Source organism: Lycorma delicatula, chromosome 1, assembly GCF_047948215.1.
Source record: "Lycorma delicatula isolate Av1 chromosome 1, ASM4794821v1, whole genome shotgun sequence".
Lineage (NCBI taxonomy): Eukaryota > Metazoa > Arthropoda > Insecta > Hemiptera > Fulgoridae > Lycorma > Lycorma delicatula.
Window position 1 is genome coordinate 199,841,050 of NC_134455.1, and position 12,894 is coordinate 199,853,943.

The window sequence follows — 12,894 nt, forward strand, 5'->3', positions numbered from 1 at the left end:
ATTTTAAACTGATATTTAAATAATTTATTTGAAGTGTCATCTAAGTTTTATTTGAACTGTAATCAAATACGTCTCAACCCAATCAATGTTAGTCTCACACTAAGCACAGGACATCAGAATTTTCACATAATGCTAATAGTAAAAACCCCCACTTAAATTTAATTACCATTTGAATTACTGTTTTTGAAAAGGTAACATTTATTTAAATAAATAACAGAAAAAAATTATTTAAATTTTGCACGCTATTTTAAAAATATATAAATTCATATTAGCTGCTCCATATATAGAATTTCCCACACTTATTTGTTTTCACTAAGCACTTTCCATTTTATCTTAGTTTTTTTAGTACCATACTTCACTAACCAGAAATTATAAAAATATCTTTTAGTTTTTAGAATACTTTTTTTTTAATAGAGTATAACTAAAATAAATTGAGACAAACGTGATTTTTCTAGAACAAAAGAAATCAGTTACATCATCAGAAAAAAAGATTTCGGAGGGAAAACCATATTTTTTTATATTGTGTGTGTATATTTGTATATTAGATAGAGTTCATAAGAGAGCTAGCTATTTTAATGGGTACCACAATTCGACTTCCAGACACATCCTCCAGACCCCAAAATCACCATCAGCTCAAAAGTTTATATACACGTTTATATATATTTCACTTTTTGTGGGCACGAGAACTGTTGTAATTTTGCGCCAATCACTTTAAAATTGTTCCTTAAAAATAACTCGTCCAAAAATTTTGGTCGAGTTCATTAACAGCCAAAATGAACCATGGGGGTGGAAATGGGGAGGGCTTTTTTGAAAAAAAAATATTGCTATAACTTTCTTGTTAAGTAAAATATCAAATTTATTTAAAGCTCCTACTACTCTTTGGATAAGGGCCTAAAACTTATGTAAGTAAAGTATTTTGATATCACCAACCATTGGCCCAGGGGGTGGAAAAAATGGGGTTTCAAAGACAAAAAAGAATCATACCTCCTTAAATAGGCACAATATCAAATCGGTTTAAAGTGTTCATTAGTTCTCTAAACATTACTTAAAACGTTTGTCTGAAACAATTTTTAATATAACCAACTATTACGGCAAGGGATGAACAAAATGTTACTGGAATTGGAAAATGATGAGGCTTGTTGTATGCTAAACATGTGAAACTTTTTTTAACAAGCAACCACTGTCATATTGAGTAAATTTGAAGTTTTTTTTTTAACTTTAAGGTGGAAATTTTTTTTATCTCCTACTTAGCACCAGTGAAATCTACCTCCGCCTTCCGGTGTACCAAAAGGGATTTTTTTTTTTTGTATTCTAATATATGTTGTGAATAGTAAAAAAAAAAAAAACTTTTACAGACTTCCAGCTGTACAAACAAAAGTGGAAAACTAAAGCACGTGAAAATATGAAGCTAGAGTATAAAAAGTATACACTGTAAAGTGGTTATATTTCTTCCCAAACAAAAAGCCAAGATTGTAAACAGTTTGAACCATCAAAGTCATCTTTAATTACCGATGATTTTGTGCATACAGTCGATGACAACATTAAAAAGTACAAACAACTAGCCATCACAAGAATTATGCAGAAATTTTGCATTTGCTTCTACATGACGTTATGTCTCAGAAATTGAATCGGGAATTGTATACATGTCTAAGATGCTTACAAAAAATCAGAACAGCGGGGTAGCACATTGGAATTTTTGAATCTATTCTGAGAACAAGACAATGATGTTTTAAACAATATGGTCACTGGTGACATTGGGTGTATGTAATGCCTGATATGAAACGACAATCTATGGAATGGTGACAAAGTAACACACTTTGTGTAACACGCCCAGGAAGACAGAACGCAGCCGATGTTTTCTACTCAGAGCTTAAAAGTAAAAGGGAGGTTTTTCTTCTCAACTTTTTGCCTTGTGACTGATCAATAAATAGTGATGTCTACTGTGAAACACTAAATAAACTGCGCCATGCAATCTGCATTATGCAAGCCACATTGCTTGTAAAAATAAAAAACAATGTGGTTGACTATCCAAGCCACTGTGTTGATTCATGATAATGCTTGTTCATACACACACTGCTGCCACAATGCAATATCTCCCCTTGTCCTTTGATAGGAACAGTTTGATCATCTCCCACACAGCCCACCTTGCACCAAGTGACTATCACCTGTTCTTGTGTCTCAAAACCTTTCTTGCTGACCAATCACTTCACAATGATGACATGGTTAAACAAGACACTAATATGTGGCTTGCATTGCATCATTTTATGATGAAGGAATAGGACTTCTGGTTTCCAGTTATTATAAGTCCTTCAACAATTGCATAACTATGTAGAAAAATATAGTAAAATTTGAATTCAAAGAGCAACCAAAATTTTTATATATTTTCTTCAAATAAATTTAAATGTTCAAGATTAAGGCAGAAAAGAAGGATCAATTATAATTATATATATATTTTTTTTTTCATGTAATACCTTCCAAAGTATTTAGATAAAAGAATTCCATAGTATTTTCCATCCACTTGCATTTAATGTTTGTAGCAAATGAATTACTTTCACTAACAAGACACAGTAGAAAACAAAAACGTATGAAATTGTTAATAATTTTCCTGATTTTATCAAGACAGACATTACAAGAAACCATTAAAACTGTTCAAAGATATGAAAATGCAAATATTCAAGGATTATTATTTATAATGAAATAACTTACAACTTTTTAGAAAAAGTGCTTCACATTATGTACAGAAACTAAATTAAATAACAGGACTTGTGTTTGATTTCCCAGTTGCAACTTCATACTTTTTATAAGTTACCATTACTCTTATTACTTACATACAAGAAAAAAATTATGCAATATTCACCCATGAAAGACTTACACTATTTTTTTTAAATATGAATTAGTTGACATAAAAAATAAATTTTGTAATATTTTCTTATTTATTGAATTCTTTAGCTCAAGAGTTTTTAAAAAAAAATATCAGTAAATTTCAATAAGTGAAACCATTCGCAACTTGAAAATTGTTCAGTCCATATTCACATTAACATCTCTACTGAACTATTAAATGCAGTAGTGAACAAATTAATCTGAACAAAGGGAATTTTTGTTCTGTTGTAGGGAATTTTCATTCTATGGCAGACTGCATGCTGTTTGGTGTTTCAGGTTATGTTGTTACTTCTTATACACACAGAATTAGTGATTACGGTGCTTTTATAATTATTGTCAATTAGTTTGATGACCTTGTGAATTTCTGTTATAACTTTGTTATTCGTTTCTAATTAATACAATGGATGTAACCCTACAAAAGTGGTCAAAAATTGTTGCTCTGTCCCAACACACACAAATGACTCAAAGACAGATTGATAGTGAATGTAATGTGGAGTTAGGTACTGTAAATGAAATTTTGAAAAGGTTTAGGAAAACAGGTTCATCTCTCCAAAGAGAAAAGAAAAATGTGGATGGAAAAAGAAAACCACGCCTACACAGGATCGATTGCTAATAAGGAAAAGCAAAATTAATCCACAATTGTCAGCTGTTGACCGTAATAGGGACTTGAGAGCCAGTGGGACTAATGTTTCTGATATGACACTTCATAAAAGATTGTTTGCAGTGAGAAGGATTACTTGGCAACCTAAAAAGAAGCAGTTACTGACGCAGGTTATGAAGACAAAAATACCTCAATGGGCAGAGGAACATAAAGAATGGAGTATTGAGATGTGGAAAAAAGTTATTTTTTCAGATGAAACTCATTTCTTTTTTCCCAAGGGGAGAGAATAGCCTACATTTGTAAGTCAGCAGATGAGAAGACTACTATGCCAGCACACCTGCAACAAGCTCCCAAACACCCAGCCAAAAATATGTTTTGGGGATGTTTTACGCATGAAGGACCAGGAGCACTTATTCCTGTGGATGGGATGATGAAATCAGACCATACATTAACATATGCAGAAGAACCCAGAACTCATTTTCCAACAGGACCTTGCACCATGTCACACATCACAGAAAGCAAAAGAGTTCTTCAAAAACCAAAACATTCGAGTGCTCTCTTGGCCAGGGAACTCCCCCGACCTGAATCCCACTGAAAATTTATGAGCCACACTAAAAAGAAGACTTGGGAAAATGAATTGTAGCACAAAAACTGACTTATTAGTTCAGTGACACAGTTTGGTTTCAAGATGAAGAAATTAAAAATCACTGTTCTACTTTAGTGGAATCACGGCCAAACAGGATTAATGAGATAATAAAAAACAAAGGAGGAGACATAAACTATTAATTTGAGTAAGTTTGGCTATTAAAACATTTTTTTTTTTAAATAAAATTTTCTGTTAAAAATACTGGGTTTGAATTAATTTGGGCACCACTATACAAGGTCTGTTCAAAAAATACGTAGACTAAAATCATAAAACAAAATGTACTTGATTTAGAAGTTACTTGTCTGGGTCCCCTTCAAAGTACTCTCCTCTCTGACGCACACACTTATCCCAACGGTGTCTCCACTTTTGGAAATAGTCCTGGAACGCTTCTTTTGTGATGTTCTTCAGTTCCTTCATCATATTTGCCTCAATCTTGGGAATTGTTTCAAATCTTCTTCCTTTCAAAGGTCTTTTCGAGTTTGGGGAACTAGAAGAAGTCACAAGGAGCAAGGTCAGGTGAGTAGGGAGGGTGGGAAAGAACAGTGATCGAGTGTTTAGCCAAAAACGCACGAGTTCTGAGGGCTGAATGGGCTGGAGCGTTGTTGTGATGAAAAAACCAGTCACCACTCTTCCACATTTCTGGCCTTTTCTGCCGGATAGCGTCCCACAGACGTTTGAGAACTTCAATGTAGTATGTCTGGTTCACTGTGGAGCCTTGGGGAAGATACTCGTGGTGGACTATATCCTAAGCATAAAAAAAACTGTTAACATCACCTTCACATTGGAATGAACTTGGCGAGCTTTTTTTGGTCTGGGAGATGTTTCACCCACCCACTGGTGGGACGATTGAACCTTTGTTTCAATGCCATAACCGTACACCCAAGATTCATCACCTGTTATGATTCTTGACAAGAACTTTTATTCTTCTTCTGAACGTTCAAGCAATTCTTGACTAGCTTGGACACAATGGGCTTTTTGGTCATCCATCATTAGGCGTGGAACAAATTTTGCAGCAACGCGGCGGTGCATCTTCAATTTTTCGGTCAAAATCTCATAACATAAACCAACTGATAACCCACACACTTCAGCAAGCTCTCTGACGGTCAGACGTCGATTTGATCGAACCAGGGTGTTGATTTTGTCTACGTGTGAGTCGTCAGTTGACATGGAAGGACGTCCAGGACGCTCATCAGCTTCAATCGACTGACAACCATCTTTAAAACGTCCATGCTATTTAAAACAAAAGTTTCACTCGCAGATTTTACAAGTTTAACACAAAATTTCGCAGCAACTCTTTGCTTGTTCAAGTAACTCATTCTAAAATCTACCAAACAAAAAAAAAAACACTTCACAGACAACTGTGTAGCTAAGTAACCAATAATGATATTTGCTGATCTGTACAAACATGACGCCAAGCGGATTTGACTGGAACCAACTGGATCCCGAGCAATTCAAAGTCTACGTACCTCTTGAACAGACCTGTACACTAACATTTCTATTGAAATGCTTGAATTCACTTCCTTATTTCTCCCCTTTAAATTATTTGGTTCATTAACTTTTACGAATGAACATTATCCCCACAAGAAGAAATTACAAGGTTGTTTATGATGGTCAGGATTGGAACTTTTTGGGGTTCAATATGTGGAATCACTTTAATGAAAACTTTATCTACTGAAGTGGAAATTTTACATTCAAAGCCTGGTAAACAGTTACAATAAGAAATAAGCACTTTGCTGGAAATAACTACTGTTTGCATTTTTGAATTCATCCAATGAGGAAAACAACTGTTACTTAACATACCAATAAGAGTGGTTTTAATAAAGGAAAAAGTTCAGTTAAAATATTTTCTGTCAAACCACAATATTAAATTCAATGTATCTTGTGCTGAGTATATTGATTTTCAGTTCCTCATAATCCTGAATTATGCCAACAATCACATCCACAAAAGTGAAAAACTACTTCATATATAAAATCTCTGATGTATATGCGCATAATTTCATTTGCACATAGTTTCATACCACATATAAAATCTCTGATATATAATATATATATATATATATGTGTGCATAGTTTCATATCTATGAAACTATAGATATAGTTTTTTAGTTTTACATATATATGAAACTACGAGCAAATGAATCGTCATTTTATGAAATTCCTGTGTACTTTTAACAATATAACCTAACAACACAATTACAATCAAATATACATTGTTTTTGGTGAATTATATATATATATATATATATCACTATATAAATTTAGCCAGGAATACACAAAATTAGCAGTAATACAGAATCACACATAAGATTGTATGGCCCAGAACCACTCACACAGCATGATAGGAAGAAACTATCACAAGTTTCCAGTATTGACAACCCCAATAAAAAGAATCATATTTTCAACTAGCATCCAAAGTCGCAGTAGGACAAACTGAATCTCTTACAGTTGATGATTTTGTAAAAACAAGCAGGTCTAAGGAATTAAAATCATAGAAATTAAAGGCACAAATTACAATCATAAAAATGTATCCTTAATAAATAAATAAATTTTCCTTAATCCTTAATCCTTAATAAATAAATTTTTCAAATATTTTATTTTACAGAAGTGATTAAGAATTAAATTTTTTTTATACATCACTATAATTGCCTTATAGCAGGATTTCTTTTCAGTTCTTACACCAATATCAGGTAAGTAATAAAAATATACAAGTGTTGGATGTAATGAAAAATATTATATCTGAAAATGTAAATACTGCAATTTTATAAACTTAATTCTTTATTTTAATTATTCAATGGCAGAATTGAAAGCAGTCAGTGTTTCTAAACATATCCTGAAAAATTTTTGTTCCCAAGAAAAAAATTGTATTCAAAGTAAAATAATTGTGTAAGTTCTTAATTTTCAGTTGATCTCCAAGTTAATAGTATAAGAACACAAACAAAAATTTTGAGGAAAAATAACATTAAAAACTAGCATTAAGTGTATGGTAACACAATATCAGTCTAGACAAAATGCATTTTCTGAAAATAACTCGTTTACTTTACTGTAAATCTTGCGGACTGCTATAATAGAGAGAATAGAAGTAAACAAAGCTGATAACTGTATGGTTAGATTATGTTAACACATTTAACATTATTTATTTAATAATACAAGAAAAAATTCCAGGTATTTTGTTTTGACAACCATAATGTAATCTTTTAAAAATGTTACATTCTTTTATAAATGTAACTATTGTTACTCTGATACTAACATTATTAAACTTACAAGTAATGGATAAATTCTTCTCATTCTGTAATGAAATATATATGGATTTTCCAAGTTATTAAAAAATGATGTGGAAGATGAAGATTAGTTTCAAGTCCTATTTAGACAACAGACAACTGTCCTACCTTCATCCTCTCTGTTGAAAGAAGTATTTTTACCCAAAATGAAAGAAAAAATATATTACTAATCAATGATTTTGCATTAATTAGTACTGAACAAATAAAATAGTGCTGTATCAAATGTAAAGTTGTTTGGTATCGACCAAAAAATTAGAAAGCCACCTTAAATGCTTAATTTTAAGCTTTTCAAAAGAACACTCTCACATCCATTCCTAGAATTGTATGGAATATAAAAACATGTATCTAATTAAAAATCATAAAACATCCATCCAACATTTAACTAGTGGTATACATTTAGATAAACAAAAATTTACCTGCTTAATATTTTTATGGCAAAGAGCAGATATCAACTGCGGTTCACGTACAACAGCCACATGTCCAAGACCAAGTTGTGAGTCACTGTTGTTTCCCCAGCCCCATACTTCACCAGCAGAAGTCAACACAAGAGCATGTTCTGCACCGACAGCAATATCTTCAACTACATGTCCGCTTAGACTTAAAAGCTGAGACAAAAATATTAATGAATGTTATCCAATGAACTAAAAATAACTTTCTTTTAACATAAGTGTTATTCAATATTTATACCATAAACAAATGACAAGTATTTATTATTAACTAACAATTTAATCATCTATATCATGAATTAAATATATAAGTGATTTATATATTTAGTAAATAACTAAACTTTAGGGAATTGCTTACGGATATTCTGATTAATTTATTTGGTTTCATTAGAATAAATGCAATCAGTTAATTTAATATTTATAATTAATGCGATACACATTTACTAATCTTTACTATATCTTTCATAAACAAATTTAATCTCTCTTCTTTTCCTTTCAAAGGAAGAGAGATTAGATTTGTGATATAGTACATCAATAAATTTTAAGTCAATACTGCACAAAGTTTGTTTATTAATTGGTTGTTTTTAGAAAAAATTCATTTATGTTACATTCTAAATAATATTCATAATTTTAAATAAAAAATATGTAGAATTTAAACAACTCAACATTGTTTGGGTAAAACAAAAATTCATTATTAAATTTTTTTTAATGCTATGACTGACTGGGATTTGAATCTAAGACGTCTGGATTAAAAGACGAGACTCCAGGCCATGGAAATAAGTGGAGTGAATTTTAAATGTGAACTGCAGGCCACAATACAATATTTACAATATATATCATGGTTTAGTATGAAAAAAAAATTTGATTCACTTCGTCTTTGAATATCTGTCAAGTAAATGAATAAACAGTTTTAATATTTTTGCTATTATTGGTATAACATAAAGTGAATTATTCAAATTTATAAGGAATTGTAAATTAATGTCAAATGGCAATAATATTTTTATATTTACACCTCATTTCTCATTTTTTTCTAGAAGAAAATGTAAAAAAAAAGTAATTCCCAAAGTTTTTTTTTTGTCTTCAGTCATTTGACTGGTTTGATGCAGCTCTCCAAGATTCCCTACCTAGTGCTAGTCGTTTCATTTCAGTATACCCCCTACATCCTACAACTCTTAACAATTTGTTTTACATATTCCAAACGTTGCCTGCCTGCACAATTTTTTTCTTCTACCTGTCCCTCTAACATTAAAGCGACTATTCCAGGATGCCTTAATATATGGGCTATTAGTCTGTCTCTTCTTTTAACTATGTTTTTCCAAATGCTTCTTTCTTTATCGATTTGCCGCAACACCACTTCATTTGTCACTTTGTCCACCCATCTGATTTTTAACATTCTCCTATAGCACCACATTTCAAAAGCTTCTAATATTTTCTTCTCAGGGACTCCGATTGTCCAAGTTTCACTTCCATATAAAGCAACGCTCCAAACATATACTTTCAAAAATCTTTTCCTGACATTTAAATTAATTTTTGATGTAAACAAATTATATTTCTGACTGAAGGCTCATTTTGCCTTTGCTATTCGGCATTTTATATCGCTCCTGCTTCATCCATCTTTAGTAATTCTACTTCCCAAATAACAAAATTCTTCTACCTCCATAATCTTTTCTCTTCCTGCGTATTTTCACATTCAGGGGTGAATCTTTGTTATTTCTACTACATTTCATTACTTTCATTTTGTTTATTTTCATGCGGTAGTTCTTGCATAGGACTTCATCCATGCCATTCATTGTTCCTTCTAAATCTTCCTAAATAAAAAGCTTATAACACCAAAATAACTTGTACCTTAATTATTAATCACTTGCTATTCTAATTTTATTCCATATCACTAATTCTAGAAATTGTTACTAGGTTCTTACAATGTTGTTTCTATAGTCAAACTTTCTGCATCATTATTGACATTAACAATAAAGGACCCAATGCCATCTCCACTTGGTCCCTGAATTGTTCTTCCAACCTTTTGGTGGTTTTGCCGCATCTTTTTTTACAATTTTGTAAGTTTTATGCTAACAGAGATGGATGACATTTTCCAGATTAAATTCTGCACTATGGGATTGCTATCCAGTTCTTCAAGTCAGTTCAAATTAGTTCAACTGTGTTAAATTCTGGAGAAATGGAGGACGATAGATAATGATGTATCCTTTCACACTAATATTTCATCAATAGTTTAATACCACTGTCTGTTTTGCTTTTTTAATTCTCACAGTTCAATTGTTAGCAATTTGTTTGTAAAAGGAATGATACATATCATCTGAATTTTATGATAGGAAGCAACGTCCTATACAAATATGCATGTACATGTAAATGTAAATATATATATATATATATATATATTTACATTATATACATATTATTTCATATAAATAAAACTTTTATCTGGTCAGCAATTTGGTTCTAGTTTTTCTTGCAGAATTTCACATAGTTAATGAAATTCATTTCACTACAATAATTGTCAGTATTTCCACTTCTACACCATAAATAAACCTGAGATGAAACCCATTTCACCTTATCCATGAAATATGATAACCTTTATCCTTTTGAATAAAAACTTTCTTTAAAAACTTCTTGCTCTACATAACTTTTACAGTGTGGATGCTGTGAATGAAAGTTTCATCAAAGCATACAACTGAATTGGATTCTTTCCTTAATTTCTAAAGTTGTTGAAGATAATGAAATTGTTGTAGTATATGCTGAGATCATCTACTAGAACTGATCTGTTTGCATTTATTGCCATTTAAATACTATAAATTTAAAAATTTTGTTACACTAAATCTTTTTCTCCTGAAAATAATTTTCTTCAAGGCTCAAAACCAATCTCTGAAGTGTAGGTGCACCTTCCCATTCTTTGATGATGTAAATATTAAGAAATAACAGTCTAGTACTGGCCTAAGGGATCTAATAGTGGCCTTGTCAAAATCATCTAGACAGGTTATTATTTTTGCTAAGATCATTTTGGGATCAATCAGAGATGTTCCATTCCATGCTCTCTTAGTCATAAAATCATGTTTATATTATACAATCATAAATTATATAATCATATGTTTATATTATATTAGTCATAAAATCATGTTTATATTATTTTCCTAGACTGCCAGTTCAGTGATTTACTTTTCCTTAGTTTAGAAATTTTATTTCAATTACTGTAGGCCCCTGACAATAACTTTTATCTGTAAAAATGTTTAGTAAAAAATACAATTAAATGCTCATAAATCAAATGCTAAGAAAATTCCTCAAGCTTATCTACATAAATATCTTTAAAAATTTTAGGCACTAATGTAATACACTAATAACAATTAATAATTCTAATGCAGTATACTAATAAAAAAATCAATAATAATAATAAAAATAACAAACAATGTAATGTTTGCCTAGAGTAAGTGAAACTATAAATAAATAACTAGCGAATATGCATGGATAATATTTAATTTGCTTAGTAATGATTGGTCTTTTTTTTGTTTTTTAGGTGTTACATGAGTCTTTCATTTTTTATATCACTTATGCATAATCTTATGCAAATAGTAAAGCACATAAAAATTGGGACATGGGCACATGCTGAACTAATTTAGCCATTGAAGCTAAGTTCCTTTTGAATGAACACAAACATATGAAACTAAAGCACATCTTAGCAATTATTTATAGACATACAGACATTTTTTGTATACATCCATCATTTTAACATTTTATGTACATATCAAATTTTATTTGTAGCAGACCCAACTAAAACAAGATTATTAGAAAGAACTTGCTTATAATACCTTGATATCATTATAATTGAATTGGCTTTGCTAGCATATCATACAACTGATGGTGACTTTTTTTAATGATAAATTGTAAAGACAACAGATTATCTACAATGTTATTAACTGTTAAAAAAAAGAAGTAAAATTATGTGCAGTAAATTGCAGAACAATAATTAGTAAATTTTACTAATTGTCTGTGTTTTACATTCACACCCATGTGAGCATGTACATGGAGATGTACACGCATACACACAACAATTATTTTGGATTCTGAATGGTCATAGGTGTACCTAGATATTTTGAAGCAGACAGGGGTAAATAAATAAAAGTGTATTAGTAAATAATATTTGAAGACTAAAATAATTAAAATACAATACCTGTTGAGGTCGATTATGGCCACGAGCTCGTGAATCAGGTTGTCCAGTCAACCTATCCATTCCACATGTGTACACTTGCCCTTCACTAGTTAGGAATACAGTGAACTGAGTACCACAGCATACTTTCTTGATTAACTCACCACTCAAAGCTTCAACCCGCTGAAAAAAAGTTACAAAATGAACAGGAAACTCTTGCAAAGTATTTTCCTATCTGCATGAAACAATTTATTACTTTTGAAATTATTAGAGATTTATTCGTTTAAATTATTTTGTTTCCTTACAACTCAATAATCCTCATAATTTCAATAATTCCACTTTTCACTACACTGTTTCAAATATTTTATTTTATAAACTGCAATTCCCTTTTCGTTTTAAATAACTCACACTTTAACTTCTACTCAACAATTAAAAATTGCAAAGATTACAAACTTTATTCCTGGATACATTTTACAGTATATAATCTGATTTCAGTCTTATTCAGCCATTCTATCTAATGATGAGTCGCTGATACTATCCTTCCTCAATCAGGAAAAAATTATTATAATCTTCTTCCATTACTTTTAGAAACAGTGCTCACTATTACCACCAGTTTTTACACAGAATGTTCTAAAAACCTAGGAGAGCCTATCAAGATTTTTTCTCTGGAAAGGCTAGCTGCTCTTAAGACAAAGAATGAGGAAGTTGGTGTATACTGGCAGAATTTATATACCATTATCTGACAATTGTAGGTGGCTCCCATGCTGTGTAGCATGGTATGACTATATGGGAAGTCATCAAGGTCATGGGTGGAATTTGACATGTTCACCTGGGTTCTTAATTGTGTTCCTCAACTGGTTTTTTGTTTAATTTTTTCAGTTATGTGTTGT

General features: G+C 31.1%; 1 protein-coding gene across 4 annotated transcripts in view; it reads right to left on the reverse strand.

The window, feature by feature from the left end:
- The window catches only part of LOC142327390 (putative E3 ubiquitin-protein ligase HERC1), a 314,426-nt gene that overhangs the window by 62,428 nt on the left and 239,104 nt on the right, over positions 1-12,894 (reverse strand). For all 4 annotated transcript variants that reach the window (XM_075370430.1, XM_075370438.1, XM_075370422.1 and 1 more), the window contains exons 38-39: positions 12,029-12,187; positions 7,822-8,010 (exon numbers count right to left, since the gene is read on the reverse strand). In XM_075370430.1, coding sequence (XP_075226545.1) covers positions 7,822-8,010; positions 12,029-12,187 — 348 coding nt within the window. The remainder of the gene's footprint in view (positions 1-7,821; positions 8,011-12,028; positions 12,188-12,894) is intronic.